Source organism: Peromyscus leucopus, chromosome 4, assembly GCF_004664715.2.
Source record: "Peromyscus leucopus breed LL Stock chromosome 4, UCI_PerLeu_2.1, whole genome shotgun sequence".
In the NCBI taxonomy this organism is placed as follows: domain Eukaryota; kingdom Metazoa; phylum Chordata; class Mammalia; order Rodentia; family Cricetidae; genus Peromyscus; species Peromyscus leucopus.
In genome coordinates this window covers 14136629-14157184 of record NC_051066.1, presented here as the reverse complement: position 1 = coordinate 14157184, position 20556 = coordinate 14136629, and the positions used below count along the sequence as shown (strand labels likewise).

The 20556-nt window shown below is 47.1% G+C and overlaps 1 protein-coding gene across 2 annotated transcripts in view; it reads right to left on the bottom strand.

Annotated features, from left to right (window-relative positions):
* Positions 1-19807, bottom strand: part of Camsap1 (calmodulin regulated spectrin associated protein 1) — a 67732-nt gene extending 47925 nt beyond the window's left edge. For both annotated transcript variants that reach the window (XM_028868794.1, XM_028868795.1), the window contains exon 1: positions 19405-19807. In XM_028868794.1, the coding sequence (XP_028724627.1) occupies positions 19405-19558 (154 nt within the window). In that variant the 5' untranslated portion in view covers positions 19559-19807. The remainder of the gene's footprint in view (positions 1-19404) is intronic.
* Between the last annotated feature and the right edge of the window lie 749 nt (positions 19808-20556).

Here is a 20556-nt window from a genome sequence, read left to right as displayed (position 1 = left end):
CAACTAAACTAGTGAACAAGGCTGAGCACCAGTGCCAACATGGAAGGCTGTAAGCACTCTGCCCAGGCTTAGTGGATGTCAAGTCCCATACTTGATGACCACACTGGGTAGCCTTCTATTTTGAAGCCATCTACAGTTCTAACACTAAATAGGACGTGGTGGAATAAAAGAACGAGCCCTGGGTATTCCACATGGGAAGGCCTCTGCTTGCCCTGTCAGATGGCTGAGGGAAGAGCTGTAGTGCCATGTGAAGAGCACAAAAAGAGGGGAGGAGCCACACCACACTCAAGAGTGAGAAGTTCCATGGGACAGAGCTGAGAGGCACAGATCACACCAACAGCAACTGTGGGATCTGGCTCTGAACTGGTAAAATCAAGCAAGGTCCTGAGCTAGGGAGTCCCAATCCCAAGTCTGTGCAGCTGCCAGGAAAAAGAGACAAGAGTCACTTTAGGCACCTACACCTTCTTTAAGTGCCTAGGAGCAACATCTCACCACCAGGGCTCCCAGCAAGAGCTACTCCTTGCCTAACTTCCAGCCCATACCTCAAGCTCTGTCCAGGTCCTTCTTGCATATTCAAAAATTCCAAGAACACATCTGCTTCACTCCGAGGAGACTTTGCCCACCTTAAGACTCCAAAAACCATGAATGTGTATCTGTCCAACATGTATACTAGCCCCAGGCACCTCCTCTGAACCACCTACATGACATCCATGTGATGTCTAGACTATCTCAAGACATTCTGGCTGGTCTAAGGCACTCTCCCTGCTCACCTGGATAGCCTAGGTAAGGCTCCTCTCTGAAAGCAAAAATAGCACAGCTCAGGAGCAACCCCAGAGTCTCACTCTGCTACAGGGAAGGAGATGATAGGACACCACAGAAGCACAACCAAGAGCTGGCCTTGGACAGACTTAGGGAGGATCTGGAGCTCACAGTCACAGTATAAAGACATAAGCAGCCTGAACTTGGAAACTAGCAAGACAGGAAAAAGCAGTCAAGCCAAACGTCCAAGTGGAAACGTTTTCCTGGGTCACTTGTAAACAATCAGCCTGAAGTGGTTCATGTCTGCATCACATTGGATCCTGTACAAACAATAATCATTCCTAAACACTTGAGATTCATGACAGGGAATCAGAACAATTATGTAGGTAGACAACAATCCCAGATCAGTAGACTCCACAACCTGTGAGTTCCCTCCAATCCAGCCATAGGGTGCTACAGCCCACTCAGCAACTGAATGAACTTCCTCTTCCTGGCCCTTCAGGGCAGAAACTGTCTCTAGCTCAGAAAGGGAGCCCCCATTCATTCTTCCCAGTCCACCAGGGCAGTGACTGTTCCTAGAAAATACTCAGCTCAGTCCATGTCAGAAGCTATGTTTGCACACACCTATTCTTCTAATATCTAGCCATCAATAACTATGCTTAAAGTAACATAGGGCTGGAGAGATGGTTCAATGGTTAAAAACACATATAGCTCTTGCAGAGAACCCAAGATTCCCAGACCTTTTATCAGGGTAGCTTATAACTACTTGCCTGCAAAGTTCCAATACCGGGGCTGGAGAGATGGCTCAGAGGTTAAGAGTACCGATTGCTCTTCCAAAGGTCCTGAGTTCAATTCTCAGCACCCACATGGTGGCTCACAACCATCTGTAATGAGATCTGGCACCCTCTTCTATGTACGTAATAAATAAATAAGTAAATCTTAAAAAAAAAAAAGTTCCAATACCCTTTCTGGCCTCCATAGCAATATACCCATATGCATAACCCCCCCAAAACATACACACACATAATTTTAAAATGATAATGATATTTTAAAAATAATACAAAGGCATTATAAATGCCTCCTGAGTGTTTTGAGTAACTTGTTTCTCTACTAAAGACAAAGACAGTAGTTTACAAACATTCATTCAACAATTATTAAGCACCTACAGGAACTGGGAAATGCATAAACACGCTGGGCCACCAAAAGGAGGTAGAAGGCCGTCACCCTCAACAAATGCTCTGAGGCTCTGAAGAGGACAAAAAAAAAGTAGGCAATTTCCACGACAAGGAGCATCACACTTGAGTGTGCACAGAGTCCAGCTTAGGAAAGTAAGAAAAAACAAAACAAAACAAAATATGACAATGACTCTCATCTGACAACACAGTTCAGAATAGTGTGAGAGGATTCTGTGCCCTCAGTGGGACTGTCGAGGCACTGAGTAGGCTCATATACTGCTTCATTCTAGAAGCACAGAAAAGGATAAACTAGAATAGGCTGTATTAGGAAATAATAGAAAGAAGAGGGCAAAGAAATAATGTTTGCTGCTGTTTCCTACACAGAGTAGAAGAGAGGCCTGGACACTAGCCAGGCACAGGACAGGACTAAACTAGGAACTATGGCCCAGAAGATGACCATGGCAGAAAGAGGAACTCCGTAATGGACATATGGCTAAGGGGGGTATAGGGGTGGGCAATCTGAAGAAGCTGACATGTGGGGGCCACAAGCACAAACTAAAAATATAACATTTATGTATGCTATGTACGAACACAAAAAGACAAGTATCCATGGGGGCTGAGTCACCCAGAAAGAGGGCACAGTGAGAATGGAAGCTAGGCAGACTGGCGGTTCACCCTGTGCTAGGCAGGCAAGGAAGACAAGCCAAAGGAACTAATTGGTGGTCAGGAGAGATTGGTAATGATAAGGCCACCTCTATTCCACCCAAACACACCGGGGAGAGCCACCAAAACCAACATGCCTCAGCAGCATCAGGGACAGATACACCAAGGGAAAGAAGGTTCCACAGCCTCTCTGTACAGTGTAGCCTCAGGTGTGTGCAGGCTGGGCTTCTAGTCAGAGGCTAAGAAGGGGACCTCAGAGAGTGGGGAAGGATTCCAAAACAGAAGGGAAGGGATGTCGGGTGTTGTGGACTATTACTTTAACTATGCAAAGATGTGTTACATTTGTTTATGCTGTTGTTTTTTTTTTTTTCATTATGTAAAGATGTGTTTCTTTTGTTTATGCTGCATTTGTTTAATTATGTAAAGATGTATCTCTGTTTCACCTTGCCTGCCTAAGGCACCTGCTTGGTCTAATAAAAAGCTGAACGGTCAATAGCTAGGCAGTAGAATGATAGGCAGGGCTGGTGGGCAGAGAGAATAAGTAGGAGAAGAGAGAGGAGGGAGAAAGAGAGGAAGATACCCAGGGCCAGCCAGTCAGGCAGCCACCAGACAGACAGACACAGAGGAAGCAGTGAAAAGTAGGACATACAGAATGAAAGAAAGGTAAAAGCCCCACGGCAAAACACAAGTGAGGAGAAACAGGTTAAATTAAGTTATAAGAACTAGTGGGACAAGCATAAGCTAAGGCCAAGCATTCATAACTAGTAAGTCTCCGTGTCATGATTGGGGGGCCAGTGGTCCAAGAAAGCCTGCTACAGTCAGTGTGTATCTAAATGTCCTGGCTACCTCAAGAGACCCATGTGCTCTAATCCAGGGCAACCAGAATGGCCACAACTGTGAAAGCTCTAACACAGCAGCAGACGGTAGTGTCAGCCAGCGGTGCCACACAAGAGTATGACATGTGTTTGTTATCTGCACTAGAGAGGCTGAGACAAAAGGATCATGGTGAGTTCAAGGCCAGCCCAGGAAGCCCAGGAAGCCAAGCAAACCCTAAAATAAACAAATTCAAAGAAAGTCAGGCTCAGGCACCCACAGAAAGCCACAGAACTGATCAGCCACAGACTAGCTGACTGTGGATGACACCCAAGCCAGAAAAGCAAAAGTATTTTTAATAAAGGGGGAAAAAAAAGAGATAGACTAGAGAAAGAGCAAAACAGAAATTCTAGAACATCAATCAATACACACACAATGACTGAGCAGTTTCACAAAATGGACTGTGAAGGCAGATTAAGACTGGACACTGGCGAGATGCAGATGAGTAGACAGTAAGTATCCATATGAAGAACAGTAAGACAGTGAGGAGTAGGAGTAGGCAGGGAGGGCAAGTGGCAATGGCAGTCAGACCACAGAAAGGAGCCGCAGGTCCAGAAAGGAGAAGGAATATGGCAGAAGGATGTTCAAGCAGACACTGCAGAAAATTTTCCAATACTTGTAAAATTTATGAAACAACTAAAAATACCAGAGACTCAAAAAGGAAATCCACATCTAAAAAGCACTACAGTCACATCGACAGAATCCAAAGGCAAAAATAGCTTTTTAATATGCCAGAGGGAGCGCCTGTCAGGCCAGGCCAGCAGACCATCCCTGCTTGCCCCTTTGTGTAGAAGGCAGCTACAAACCCCGAAACATATCAAGGACAAGCAGGGGGGAACTAGGAAGCAGAGAGAAGGAGGCCGGCTTGGCCCTCACACTGTAGGACACCCCCACTGGAGGCAGGCCTGATGCTTGCTCACTCCCATATAGCAGGCAAAACAGGCAAGGCAACTGGTTTCTGGTCCATGGAAGGGGGGGGGATCAACAGGAGGCCCCACTAACAATAAAGCAGCAGGGGACATGGGGACGCGACATGGTGGGGCAAAGGTGCTCTGCTACCATATTCAGGCCCAGATACCTTTCCCTAAAGCCAGAGACAGCAACCATGGACCAGGGAAGACAACAAACAAGGTCTCACCAAAAGCACCTGGCAGAGAAGATACTCTCCCTCCCCGCTGGTCATGAAATTCCTCTCCATGTGCAGCTGTTACCAGAGGTTTGGGGGTATAATTCTGGTCCCTGGCATCCCCAGCAAGCTATTGGCCACCTGTCCTCGATACATCAATTAATGAGACAAGTGATAGTGAGACACAGAAAAATAGCAATTTATTCACTGTGATCACATTGGCAAGAACAAATAAAGGGGTCCAAAACCCCCTGAGTCCATCTTTAGGGTACTGACATGAAATTTAGGCTTAAAGAAAGGGAAGTACTGGTCAAGGAGTGGTCCTGCCCATCAATGGCCAATCATAGTTCTGCCCTATAAAATGGGCTGATAAATTGTCAGAACTGTACAATCTCCTCCTAGGAAGCAGAGATGGCCAACCATAAGCAGCAATCTTGTAGGCAGAGTCCCACCTACCCAGCCTGGAAAGTTCCTCTTGCCCTAAAGCAACAGCAGCAGGGAGCATGAGGAGTAGACTGAACTAGGAACAGAGGGCTAGGGCACAGGACCTACTGGAACCACAGCCAACCATGAAGCTCAAGGCTGCAGGCAAACCAACAGGAGACCAGCTACTAAAATAAGAGTCTGAGAGCCCTGGCTCCTCCTGTAATAACTTAGAGACCAGGAATCATCTGAAATCGCCACTCAAGATGGACACACACCAAGATGCATCAAGTGTTGAAACATCTCTGACATTTGAAAGCAGCCAGCACACAATGATTGCAGGGGTTACAAACTCTGAAGCAAACTAGAAAAGTCCGGCAAATAGCTTTTTAAAGTACTAAATATAGAGATGAAAAGTAGAGCAACAGACATTTAGAAACTCACTGGACAGGCTGAACAGCAGGGTAACAATGACAGAGGACTGAACTGCGGACTTTAAGGTTAAATCGACAGCATCCATCCAATCTGAACCACAGGCAGAAGATGGAGACCAGAACTGGGGAAGAAGAAAACAGACCTAGGGGAGAGGTACTGTCCACCAGAGTCCCAGGGAAGAAGGTGGCAAGGAGAGTACAGAGCAAATTAATGGCTGAAAACTTACCAAATGCAGTGAAAGACACTAACCTACTGATTTTAAGACAATGAGCAAACCATGAATCAAGAAAACCCAAAGGAATCTGAGCCAAGACATATATTCAAACTTCTAAAGCTAAAAAGAAAATTCCAAAGCAGAGGAAAGGCATACTTGTGGAAGGAATTCCCATCCCAGTGACAGTGGGACTCTCATCTGAAGCTGTGGTATCAATACACAAAGGTGCTTACAGCCAAGTCTGATGACTTCAGTTCCATCCTAAGAACCCACCAAAAAAAAAAAAGGAGAGCGGGGCTGTGGTGGCGCACACCTTTAATCCCAGCACTCAGGAGGCAGAGCCAGGCAGATCTCTGTGAGTTTGAGGCCACCCTGGGCTACAGAGTGAGTTCCAGAAAAGGCACAAAGCTACACAGAGAAACCCTGTCTCGAAAAACCAAAAAAAAAAAAGGAGAGAACTGACCCCGGTAAGTTGTCTCTGATCGCCACACATATACGATGGCAAACACAAACACCCTACATACACACATTTCACATCTTTCACACACACACAAATAACTAGGGGCTGGAGAGATGGCTCAGCAGTTAAGAGCACTGGATATTCTTGCAGAGTACCTGAGTCCCAGAAGCCACATGGCGGCTCACAACTATCTGTAACTCTGGTTCCAGAAGATCTGACACCTTTTTCTGGCTTCCCTGTACACAAAGCAGGGGAGTGGTGCACAGACATACATGCAAGCAAAAAACATCTATATGTACACACACACACACACACACACACACACACACACACACACACACACATAATATATGCAATACATATATATGTATACATATAGATAGACAGACAGATAGCCAGACAGACAGACAGACAGATAGGTTTTTCGAGACAGGGTTTCTCTGTGTAACAGTCCTGGTTGTCCTGGAATTCACTTTGTAGGCCAGGCTGTCTCGAACTCAGAGATCCACCTGCTTCCACCTCCCATAATAAAATAATTTTTAAAGATAAATAAGTAAAATAAAGATAACTATGAGAATGGCTAAAGCAAGTTCTCCAAAGAAAATGGCAGAAGAAAATGAAGCATCAAGAAAAAGCAGCAGAAGAAATGAGTACTGTGATAACTACAGCAGCCTGTCCTTTGGAGTTCTCAGACACAGGGTACAAACAACACTACCACACCAGAACCAGGCCTGGTGGCGCACACCTTTAATCCCAGTACTGGGGAGGCGGAGGGCAGGCAGATCTGTGAGCTTGAGGCCAGCCTGGTCTACATAATTTGTTCCAGGCCAGCCAAGGCTACATAATACAGAGTCCCTGTCTCAAGCAACACCAACAAAAGCAGTACAGCAATATACTGTTCACAAGAAATTCACTTCTAATTCAGTAAGATAAACCAGTTTGCAGCAAGCCTGGGTTTAACATTGCAAGACCTAGTCTCAAAAAGAAATGAGGAAGGGACAGAGGGGATAAAGGATGGAAAAACAAATTAAGAAATAAAAATAGGAACAGATACACCATGACTATGGATATAGCCCAAAGGTAGAGCAGGAGATATATATATATATCATGCAAACAGTATTCAATAAGAAGTAAGGGGGGCTGGAGAGATAGCTTGGTGGTTAAGAGCACTGGCTGCTCTTCCAGAGGACCCGAGTTCAATTCCCAGCACCCACATGGCAGCTCACAATCATCTGTCACTCTAGTTCTGGGGAACTCATTGCCTCTTCTGGCCTCTGCCAGCACACATGGTGCACAGAGATGCATCCAGGCAAAACACCCACACACAGAAAATAAAATGAAAAAAAAATACATTAAAAAGAAGAAGAAGGTGGTGTTAGCAAAATCTAAAGTCCACTGCTGGCTTCTACCAAAAGAAGAGAATCAGCCAATGGAAATGTAAGTTTTAGACTGGACTGGGGAAAGGAAAAGATCTGTTTCTTCCCTTTACACTTTATAGAAAAGTGGAAGGAAAAGCCAGGAACTAGGCACTGTATCAGGTAATAAGTATCAGGTAAGTTATCAGAGCTGTGAGATTAACCCTCTCCAGGACACCTTTCTCCTCCAGCAATTCCTCCCCTGGCATGGGATTTCCTGGAGAAATCTTTAAATTCTTTAAGTAACTGTTACATTATCAGAAAGGACTACAGTGCCCTCTATCCTCTTCTGCCAGGACTGGTTTCTAGACACCCATGGACATCTAAACTGGAGTAGTGCCAAACCCTACCCCTGTTCCCTATACAGACATAACTGATGAAGTTCAACTTACAATAAAGCAATTGTAAGATACCAGGAAGGACAGTGTGAGTTTCATGCCACTCCAGTGGTTCTCAACCTGTGGGCTGAGACCCTTCTGGGGGTTGAAGGACCCTTTCACAGGGGTCACATATCACATATCCTGCATATCAGATATTTATATTATGATCTACAACAGTAGCAAAATTACAATTATGAAGTAGCAACCCATGTAATTTTATGGTTGAAGGTCACCACAACATGAAGAACTGCATTAAAGGGTCACAGCATTAGAAAAGTTGAGAACCACCGTGTTAGTCAAAATGCCATGATATTTAAAACTTAGGAATCATTTCTGGGGATTTTCCATGAAATATTTTCAGACTGCAGTTGACCACAGCAGCAGACTGCACCAAGTGAAAAACAACTAAGTAGGGACAACAGGCTGATAAAAGGTAGGAAGGGGGCCAGGTAGTGGTGGTGCACACCTTTAATCCCAGCACTCGGGAAGCAGAGGCAGGTGGATCTCTGTGAGTTCCAGGCCAGCCTGGTCTACAGAGTGAGTTCCAGGATAGCCAGGGCTACACAGAGAAACCTGTCTTTAAAAAAAGGAAATTCCTAAAGACAAACAGTAAAATCCTTAGTGTTAGTCTTACTAACTAGACTCAAAATACATGGAACAGCTGATAGAGCTAATAAAACAGACAAATCCACGAGCATGAAAACTCTGGCACTTGTTCATCAGCAACTGACCAGGCTGTTTATTAGACACAGCCAGCAAGGACACCACGAGCCAGCAGACTCTAATGCGCACAAAGCCCAGGCCGCTGCTTACTGACAAATGCCTACTGCCGGACTCTGGGTCCACAGACTCCAGTCTACAGAAGCCAAGCTGGTGCAAAGCAGCTCACTGTAGAGACTATAGAAACATGAGGGGTTCCAGAGTGGCAACAGGCAGAACATCCCCAGGGGAGAGAAGGGTTTCCTCCCCCTTCCTGAAAGTCACCTGGATCTGGGAACTCCTGGGCACTTCATTCTTAAATAAGTCAGTTAATATGAACAAAGGGAGAGGAGGGAAGTACCGCTGAAAAAGATTAATGTTAAGAGATTAGAGAAAGGATTGGAAAGAAAACTAAAGCCCCCAATTCATCACCTCATACTCCAGTTCTTCCCTCAAAACAACCAGCTTAGTTTCTTACTCTGATATTCTTCTACCCGTTCATGCTCAAGCTATGAACAGCATTTCCACCCACACCATTCTATCCCCAGAGGTTGGGGATTTTGAAATGGAAGATGGTGTCATACCGTAATCTATGAGGGTCCAGATGGGAACTGCACGTGGACCTGGACCTCCTGCATCTGGTCAACAGAGCCTTAAAGAAAGGTCTACTTAGCAAAAAGGAACAAGAGGAGTGGAAGGCAAGGGAGGGGAGCAAGAAGCTGTCTTAAATGTTCTCTGCTACATGCCCAAACATTCACCAAAATAAATTAGATTTTAGGCCCCAGCTTCTTACACTGTAGGTCTTGAGCCCATGTGGGGCTACATAACTGAATGTGGGAGCTAGAGAATTAAATGATAATAGTAAAAGGTTTCCAAATACACAACAACCAGAAACCAATTCACAATCAAATGATCCAAGATGTTTCTGGCAGTGTTCACTCATGTTTCATCAAGAAGCTTCACTGCAGCCGTGGTTCTGAACACAAAGCATGCACACTGTACATGCTATCACACCACACAATACCAACAAATACAACCTCAAATACCTCACCTTAGATTCAAGGCTACTCTATGTCATGAACAGTAATGTGCTTTTACTGTACATACAACGTTTTCTGCTCCTATAAAAACATAATAGCTTAATTAATACACAAAAATATTTCCCTTCATCATTCCTCAGCATGTAAGTATCAAACTGGTATATTCGGATTGTATTGTTTTAGAATGTTTCAATGTAGGGTGGGGGTAGAGACAGGATTTCATGTAGTTCTGGTTGGCCTTCAATTTACCGTATATAAGGATGATCATGAACTCCTGATCCTCCTGCCTCTACTTCCCAAGTACTAGAATTGCAGGCATGTACCCCAATACCCAGTTTTATGGGTGCTGGGTATGGAACAAGGACCAGAGCCTATCACATGTAGGATCTGCTGTTGCACTCACCTTGGACTGCCAAGCCCTAGAACTGTAAGCAACACATCTCCATCATTTATGAGTTACCTAGGCTATGGTATTTTCATAGCAATCCAAATGAAATAAAAGCAAGCATCAAAGGAAACTTTTCATACATTGAAATGGATGAACGCGAAAACATAAGTCCAGCATGATGACACACACCTGTAATCTCAGCACTTTGGGGAGGTAGAAGCAGGAAGACTGGGAGTTCAAGGTCATCCCTAGCCACATATTTTAGTTGAGCCTGGCCAACATAAGCTTCATCTCAAAACCACCCAAGAAACAAAACAACAAACTATGAACTATCAACCCGTGTGAGCTACAGGGAAGGCGGCACTGCCGCACTACCTCCTAGTCTAAGCAGTGAAGTCAGCGGGCTGTCCAGTCAACAAGAAGAAGGGAAGAGCAGCAGTAGCCAGAGCACACGCAAGGCAGTCACAGCCCTGAAAGGGTAACAGGAGGTTCTGAGGGGAGCGAAAGTCCCACATCTGGTTCTAACCTTCTAATAGATTTATAGAAGTTACCACTGGGGGGACTGGCAAGATGGCTCAGCAATTATGAGTACTGGCTGCTCTTCCAGAGGACCCAGGTTCAATTCCCAGCACCTACATGGCAGGCAGCTCACACCTGTCTGTAACTCCTGTTCCAGGGGATCCTGACACCTTCACACAGGCATACATGCAGGCAGAACACAAATGCACATAAAATAAAAATAAATAAATGAAAAAAAAAAAAAGAAGTTACCATTGGGGAACCGAGTAAAAACACCCAGGACCTTTGCAGAATGTCTTACGACTACATGTTAACAAACCTCAAAATAATTTAACTTTTCTTATATTGTCCAAGATCCTAAAAAGCTATTATTACATTGCAAGAAATTAAAATGGACAAAAGGCATATTTTAAAGGACTCCTCTTCATTAGTCATCAGGGAAATGCACACTAAACCACAGTAGGAAGGCGCAATCCACCCACTTGACTGGCTAAAAGAATAAAGACCAACACCACCAGGTGTTGACATGAAAGGCAGAGCAACTGGAATTCTCATACAGTGCTCATGGGAAATAATGACTCAGCCACTCTGGAAAACTTCGTACTTTCTTATGAATTAAACATGCACTATCTCATGACCTACAAATCCTACACCTATTTACGATGAATAAAAATATCTGCCCATTGCTTTAAAATTGATTAAAGTGACACATGCCTTTAATCCCAGCACTTGGGAGGCAGAGGCAGGTGGATCTCTGTTGAGTTGAAGGCCAGCCTGGTCTACAAAGTGAGTTCCAGGACAGGCAGAGCTGTTACACAGAGAAACCCTGTCTTGAAACATCAAAAAAAAAAAAAAATCTGCCCACACAAATGAATGCTCATAGCAGCTTTTTTCATAATATCCCCAAACTAGAAACCACCCTAACAATATTCATCAACAGACAAATGGGCTAATCATACAATGGAATACTATTATTAAGCAAAGACTAGTACACCATGAGATATATGGATGAATCTCAAAAGATACTGTGTAAAGGAAGCTAGGTGCAGGACTTTGATTTGCTTAAATGATTGCGGTGATATTGTGTCCCCCAATATACTGTGCACCCTAATAAACTTATCTGTGGTCAGAGAACAGAACAGCTACTAGATAGACACAGAGGCCAGAAAATGGTGGCACACACACCTTTAATCCTAGCATTTCAGAGGCAGAGATCCATGCGCATCTCTGTGAATTCAAAGCCACACTGGAAACAGCTAGGCGTGGGGACACAGGCCTTTAATCCAAGGAAGTGATGGCAGGAAGCAGAAAGGTATATAAAGCGTGAGGACCAGGAACTAGAGTCTTTTAAGCTTTTAGGCTTTTAGCAGCAGTTCGGCTGAGATCCATTCAGATGAGGACTCAGAGGCTTTCAGTCTCAGGAAACAGGATCAGCTGAGAAGTTGGCAAGGTGAGGTTGGACGTGGCTTGTTCTGTTTCTCTGATCTTTCAGCGTTCACCCCAATACCTGGCTCTGGGTTTGTTTTTATTAATAAGACCTTTTAAGATTCGTGCTACCACTGACAACCACCATCTAACAATTCGTGTTACATATGATAGGAAACTCTAGGCGGGAGCAGGTATAGAAAGGCCAGTATGAGACTTACAGGGTCTGGAGGAGGCACATCTCCAAAACTTTATCTAACCATATGCTTTCATGTGCTTTACTGAATATAAATTGTACACCAATAAAGGTCCAAAACAAGTATCCACTTGGTAAATAGTGAGCAGTACTCATTGTGCCCTGCTAAAAAGCCCAGATCTCTTTCCTCCTCAGAAACTGTCCATAAGGAGTCCATAAGTAACCCCTGCAAGGATTTACCAATTTGTTATCTAAGACATACCAAGATCTGAAACTCAGCCTTTTGTCCAAGCTAATCTCAGCTTCTAATTCCACTTGCCTGGGCTTGTGCTTGAGCAAGCTGCACCCACACCTGCCTCCATTCCCCTTCTCTGTATGGGCATTCCAGATCCCCTCAAAGGAGTCCCTCTTCTTCCTCACCTGACCTGCCAGTGGCATCTGCTCCTGTGTAAACAAGGCACCACCCAGGAGTCTCCTTATAGGTCTTTGTGTGTGTGTGTGTGGTGGTGGTGGTGGTGGTGGGGGTTTCAAAGCTCCATTTCAGTTCCCACAGGTCATAAGACAATGTTCACCTAGACTGATACACCTCTAATTTTGACTGGTTGAAACTGTAGCAACTGGGGAATAACTGCTCAAAGCACATTCCCAGGCTCTCAGCAAACCATCTCCTATTCAAGCGTTCCCAGGCACATACATCAAAGAAGTCCCCGATGGCACCAGGAGCACTGTAAACAACCTGGCCCCAGACTATTCCCAAATTAATCACCTACTATGTCAGTCCTTACGCCTCTACCTCAGCACAATTAATCTACTCAATGCACAAGATCACTTGGCTGCTACACAATGGTGCAGCCAGATACCCACCCCCTGCTCTTGGGCTGCCCAGGCCTTCACCAACCTTCAGAGTGATTCACTTTTGTTCTTTGACACATGGTCTCTCACTGACCTGGAGCCTAAGAGTAGGCCAGGCTGGTTGGTCAAATAAACCATTTCTACCTCCCCAGCATGGGATTACAAGTATACACCACCACACCCGACTTTTTTATTATTTAAAAGTTACCTTATGCCAGGCAGTGGTGATGCACATCTTTAATCCCAGCACTCGGGGCAGAGTTCAAGGCCAGCCTGGTCTACAAAGTGAGTTCCAGGACAGCCAGGGCTACACAGAGAAACCCTGTCTCAAAAAACAACACAATAATATTTATTCATTCGAATGTATGCATGTATACCTGTGCATGCCACAGCATATGTGTAGAGGTCAGAGGATAACTTGTAGTAGTCAGTTCTCTTTCCATTATGAAGGTTCCAGGGATCAAAGTCAGGTTGTCAGGCTGCTGAGCCGTCTCGCCAGCATCCCTGGCTCTTTTTCACTATGGGTCCTGGGACTCTCTCAGGTCTTCCTGCTTGTTTAACAAGCACTTTACCAATCTGAGCCATCTCCCCAGCCCCATGCCTAGCAAGCTCTTTAGTGTCTGAGCTGCCTCCCCAGTCCTAGTAGTCACCTCCAGCCCTTCCATTATTCCTAGTTCCTCCATCAATGTCCACATTTCACAAGGATTTTGATCAACAAAGTAGATAGCACCATGTGCCTTCTCCTTTTATATTGCCTATACTGCAAAATAGTTATGCACACAATAGCCATTGGAAGAAAGTAAGCTTGGCTCCATGCTGGTCATCCTCAGACAAGATGACAATTGACAGCCATCCAGGTTATTAAACAGTGCAACTTTGAGGTAGAGGGGACATTTGCATACCTGAAGTTGACAGGGCTATCCTGAAACAAAAATCAACACAAGAAATATGGCAGCAGTAAGTTTGTTGCAGGATAGCCTTGGCTACAGAGTGAGACCCCGTCACTCTTTTTAAAAAAAGAAAGAAAAGAAAAAAGAAAGAACACATTAAAAGCCATTTGAATGTATAGCCAAAATTAACATTCTGAAACACAATAGCAGCTAACCCTTCGGAGGGTCAAACAGAGGATTAGCTAAGAGATTAAAGACAGATTTTCATTCTCTGATTAGTATTTAACTCCTGGCATCAGGCCAGGAAGGAGAACATGTATAAGCACAACCCTAAAAACATAAACTCCTCCCACAGAACATAACAAGCACATGAGTATTCTGCAGGTGGGCACAATAGTGCATGTGAGAGCAGAAGTACCAAAAGCAGAAGACTGGAGCTTCTCCAGACACCCTGTAGAGAAAGGGTCATGGCAACCACTGCCAGCCAGCAGCTCCTACAGCATCAAGCTTCTCTTCTCATGGTCAGCAAACACTTGAGGATCCTGGACCCTCCCACCCAGAAACACCCAATTCACTTGCCAAGAATAACAAAAGGCTGTGTAAAAACAATAGTCTAGAAGCTGAGAGATTGCTCAGCGCTAAAGAGCACTGACTGTTCTTCCAGAGAACCCAGGTTCAATTCCCACCACCTACAAGAAGTTCACAACCATATGTACATCCAGTTCCAGGGGACCCGATGGCCTCTTCTAGCCTCTGTGGGCACCAGGTACAGATACAGTGCACAGACATACAAGCAGACAATGTACCCAGACACTTAAAATAAAAATAAATAAAACCACAATCTGAACTCATGAACCAGTAGTCTGAACATAACTGTGACCTAGAACAACTCGGTAACACACTTCTGAACTGGCCCAGGAGCAGACTGCTTCCAGGGAAACCTGCCCAGTCCAGGAAAAGAAAGGAGCAGTGAGCAGCCCCAGCCAGCTCAGGAGCTATGGAAAGAGGTTCCAAGTAGTGAACTCCTTTTGACCAAATGCCTCTAAACCAAACAATACCATGACTCTGGGCAATGTGGTGACTCCTAGAGTTAGGAAAGGGCTCTGCTCCTAACACTGGGTAGACCAATCAGCTTAAAAGCACTTTGCTGCCAGCAGCAGCACCAGCACAGATTTCCTAGGAACTGGGCTGCACGGGGCCACAGACCTGCTTATGACTTCTTCCTCTACAGCGTGCTTTTCAAATTAGTAGTCTGAGGACTCTGGTGAGCATGGGAGATCAGGGGCGTAGAAAAGAGGATGGGGAGCAGCATTCCTGGTAAGTAGACCTAACCCTCCAGCCAGGCCACCACCCCTCTCCTACTCAGCCTGCTGCTGCTGGTAAAATGAGAAGGATGAGCTCCTGACTGGGCCTAGGATTCAGGACAGCTCAGCTCTGGGGCAGAAGGACAAATCAGTTTCTGCTGAGCCACAGAGCAATCTCCTTGCAAACAGTTGAGAGCCTTCTCATCCTGTCCCTGTGTGTTCCACTGTCCTTGAGAGATAAAAACTCGCATTCCCCCACTGTCCCCTGAAACCAAAGCCTAGATACTCTGAGCTTGCTAAGGGCACAAACACAATGCAAATGGACCAGAAGCAAAGCCAGGACTGCTGCAGCCCTCGTCTAGCACACTACCCTGTAAAATAAATGGTCCTTCCACTCACCCCTTGGAATTTCTCTATCAAACAACAAACACTACCACACTCTTGCAGCTAAGCAGACTTTGCTCCTCTTTGCAGACACATTTAAGTGAACAATTTTCAGCATGCCTAATAAGTTACTCCTAAAAAATAACTAAAAGACTGTCAATGCAATGCAAGAGTTGCCAGAAAAAGAAGAGAAGGAACCTAAAAATAGAAGTACAGGACATCCCCCAATCTTGGTTGTGGCACGAGAGCAGAATCATTTCTGGAGAAAATGTTTCTTCATGACCATAAGCCCAAGGCCTAAGGTGAGCTCCAGAGCTTGTCACTCTTTGGATAGCAGCCTGGTACAGGGACATAGAATCCCAGGGGCAAGTGACAATGGAGTCTCCAGTAGCTAGCCCCACAGTTCCACATTTTCAACTCCTACACAGAATGAAAACTGGTTTCACTTCGTGACTTAACCAAAAGGCGCATAACACATAAAGCATACAAGACCCCTTCCCTATGACCACGCACTCAAACTACGTTGTCACTGAAGCATCCAAATGGAAAGCAGCATGACCAGTGAACAGCAGCCTAAGCTGAGAGGCACATGGAGGTTGCCAAAAATAAAAGATTCACCCCTGGAATAGGATCAGAGTTTTATGGGGGCAGGGGGTTCCCTATGTATCTTGCCAAAACTCCCTCCCCACCCTGATTCCCGGAAGACACAACTCCTGGCTGGTAGAACTAAATTCATACCAGGCTACAAACACCTTTAGTACCTCTCCAGCTGAGCCAGCTTGGTCATATAAATTGGCACCTCCCAAATTCTGGGTATAGAATGGAAACCTCATTTACAACAATTAATGGAAGGGAACTAGACCTCCTAACACCCATATGAAGTGCATTCTGCTAGCAGAGGCCTGTCTCAGGTCATGAGGTCACCTAGGCTCAGGCCCCATGGTGGTCCTCAGGCCTGCTCTTCCTCCCAAGTCCTCATATGAGCACTCTTAATCATTCTAAAACCACCGGGCATGGTGGCACAAACAGGCAGGCAGATCGCTGTGAGTTCCAAGCCAGCCTGGTCTACAAATCCAGTTCCAGGACAGCCAGGGTTGTTACATATGGAAACCCTGCCTCAAAAAAACAAATCTAAAACCATAAAGCTCATTTGCTCCATTATTTGATGAGGCATCAGATCTCATGAGTAATCTGGTGCTAGAATAAAACTAAACTAAACCAGGTGCCAACAACAAGAGAGGGAAATTTATCTCAATACTACAAATCCCAAGCTGAATGTTAAGGCTACACATAACTAAACACACCCTGTTAAAGAAACTAGAAAGTAAATAAACAGAGTCTAAGTAAACTATTTTCACATGTCCAATCTTAAAAACACAGAAGGCAGTTCAGCAAGAGTACTTGCCTAGCAAAGCCTTGAGTTCCATGCCCAGCACAAAGGTTAAAACAGAAGTGAAAACTTGTACACAAGGATGCACCATATTTAAAAGCAAAAATCTGAAATGAGCCAGCACCTGTGAGTAGGACCATGGCATGTGGTAGGCTAGCCTTGTTCAAATACTAAACAGCAGGGCAAAAGATGTTGAGAGCTAAGATGAACTTAAGAACGTACTATAGAAAGAAAGAAAACCTCAAAAGATAACACTAGAAAGGCTAGAAAATACGAAAAACTACCCAGTATGTCTGCACACACTTTTAATGCCAGCCAGCAGGAGACAGAGGTAGGTGGATCTCTTGAGTTCAAGGTCAGAATGGTCTAAATAAGAAATTCCAAGCCAGATACTGTTTCCCCCAAAAAAAAATATGCAAAACTGAATGATGCCGGGCGGTGGTGGCCCAAAGCTTTTATCCCAGCACTGGTGAGGCAGAGGCAGGCCGATCTCTGCGAGTTTGAGGCATGCCTGGTCTACAGAGCAAGTTCCAGAACGGTCAGGACTGCACAAAGAAACCCTGTCTCAAACAACAAACAAAAAACTGAATGATACAGCTCAGAACAGCAAGCAAAGGTTTATGGTGTGTGTGGGGGGGGCGGGGTCTGCCAAGGTAAGAAGGGGTCTGTGGGGCTGGTGATGGTAGATATGACCAATGGCTAGACACTCACTATCTGCTCTAGTTCAGTATCAAACACCTTTTTATCAATTACAGTGGTTATTCAGTGTTTTGGATTGGTTTGGTTTTGGTTGGGGGGGGGGGGCGAGTTTCAAGACAGGGTTTCTCTGTGTTGCCTCTGGAGTGCTGTGATTAAAGGCATGAGCACCACCACCCAGCTTCTTCAATTGTACTTTTTAAAGTCAGGTAAAGCCAGTTACACAGCAGTGTTTCTCCACCATCAAGCAAAACCTGAAACCCAAGAGAAACAGTGACCAAGAATTATAAAACTGAAAACTGTAAGAGAAAGGACTACTTCCTCACGGCTAGCTTTACACCACAGCATTAAGTTTAAAATAAAGCAGTTTATTTACTCCCCAAACTCACTAAACATGCCTGTCCTTATGACTAGTGGGAGGTGCAACGACACAGTCCACTGTCACAGAGAACACCTGCTTAGCAAGTTTTCTAAAGTGGTCACCTAACCCTTTCCTGAAAGGGTTATCTCAGCAACCCAGCCTGTCTGTAATGTTTCTGTCAGAATAAGGGCAATTTATGCTTCAAATTAGGGGGATTCACAAGTTCTTAACCCTTCATTTTGTGCCTGAAGCAAGGCACTTGTCACTGATACTAGAGCCTCCCAGTCAATTCATTACCAGCACTATTTGGACTGCAAAGTTCCCAGAGCACCAAACCAGAGCGTCTTAATCCACTAAGCATATTAGGCCTCATCAATGGGGTTTCACCACAAGGTTACCTTGTTCTTCACAACAGGAATTAACCAAAGGGGATCATGACGGTTTCTGCACAATCTGTGTACCACAAAATGTATCTCTGGAGTTTCCAATGGCTCATGTCCTGGTAAGTGTCAAAATTCCTAATACATAAACCAGAATAGCCGGGACTCTGGGTTTGTCCCCTTGGACTAAGCCTCAAACTACTCAAACTACTAAGCCTTTCTGGTCACTGTTGCAGTAGGAGATGCCTAAGCAGTGGTAATTCAGACAAGAGAGTCTTTCTTGGACTCACAGGGCCAGTCCAGTCGCTAGAGAATAACACTGCACCAGACAGGCACCCTCCACCCCACCCGGAGACTCAGAGTATGGATGACACTCGAGCGCAGTCCCGTGCCAGGACCGACCCCGGGCGACCTCAGCGCTCGCTCACCTGGGCCGCCGCCAGGACAGCAAGTCTTGAACCGACACCACGCGAAGGCGCGCCCTGGCCCTGTCACCGGCCTCATTCCCAACCTTGGCTCCGTCTCCCATTCCTTGTCCCCAGACCTTACCCAGTGTCCCATCCCCCAGATCCGTCGGGTCCCCTTTGGTCCTACCTCCCTGCCCGGTTCGTCCAGCGTCCGACCCTCTTTGGTCTCATCTCCCCGCATGTCAGTCCCCTTTCTGACCCCTCTGGTGTCATACCTGGTCCAATACGTTCCCCGTCTCTCTCCCTCTGATCCCAGCCCACAGCTATCGCATTCCCCTTTGGTCCCATCCCCCGTCCCAGTCCGACCCCAGTCGGTCTCCCGCTGGTCCCATCCCCCGTTCCCGCATCCGCCCGACATCTCCCGGTCGCGTCCGACACCAGCCCATGCTCCGTCGGTTCCCCTCAAGTACCATCCCAGAGCCCTATTCGTTCCCCGTTCGTCCCCCTGTAATCCCATCCCCCGGACCCGGACCCTGCCGCGCCCGCCCACCTAGGCCATAGGCCTTCGCACAGATCCACTGCAGGTTGGCTGCGATCTTGGCCCGCGCCGCGTCGTAGCGGTCCAGCGGCACCAGGTCGGCGCCCTCCGGCGGCGCCTCCATCCTCCTCCAGCCTTCGGCGGCGGAGCGGCCGCCCGCGTCCATCTGCAGACAAAGGCCGCGGCGGCCCGGCCGCAACAAAGACGCCGCCGCCCTCCCGCGCCGCCCGCTCGGGCGCACGGCCCTTGCTTCACGGCCGCCGCCGCCACCCGGGCTGTTGCTGCATGCTGCGGGCGCCGAGCCGAGGCCGAGAAGGCGCCGAGCGGGCCGGGGAGGCGGCGGCGGGCAAGCGCCGGCCAAGGCAGGCGCGGGGCAGGCGCGATGCGGGGACGGGCCGGGGGCGGCGGCGGCGGCAGCGCGTGCGCGGCCCCGGAGAAGCGGCAGCTGAGGCGGCGGCCAACGGGTAGAAGCTAACGCGCCGCCGCCGCGTCACGCAGGCGCACTTAGGGCCTCCCGCAGCCCCACCTTTCTCCGCAGGCGCAGTAGGCACCGCCCTGTACCCCCGCTCGCCCCGCCCTCCTTCCGCAAGCTCAGTACCTGTCCCCTTCCTCAGGCGCTCCAGACACACCCTCGGCCCCGCCCCCACCCCGCCTCCTCCGCAGTGGGTACGCCCCTCTAACCTAGCCCAGTCCCGGTCGTCAGTCGTCGTGGACACGCCCTCGGCCCCGCCTCTACTTCGTCCTCAAGCGCAGTAACCACGCCCATCCACCCAGCCTCGCCCCCTTCTTCTGCCACAGTAGACACGCCCCTGGCCCGCCCCCAGCCCGGGTCCTGCGCAGGCGCAGTCTACTCTCCTGGGGACTCCACTTTTCCTGCGATTTGGGGGAGTATCATCGGGCGCCGCGGGTTGATAGAGCTTCACTCCTGCGTCTCTACCTCTGACAAGGCCGCCTCTCTGAGAACTGAGCACCCTTAAGGTCTTCACGGGCGCTGCGCCTGCCGACGGAGATCCCGAGACGTCGCCACCGGGGCAGGCAGAGTGCGCGCGGCTCGGGAAGAGCACCTGGCATCAGATCCAGAGCAACCCCAGCAGCGCTTGGAGTCCGGAACAACCGCGAACCCCTCACCCCAAATGGGCACTGGCATGATCTCTCGCTCAGGTT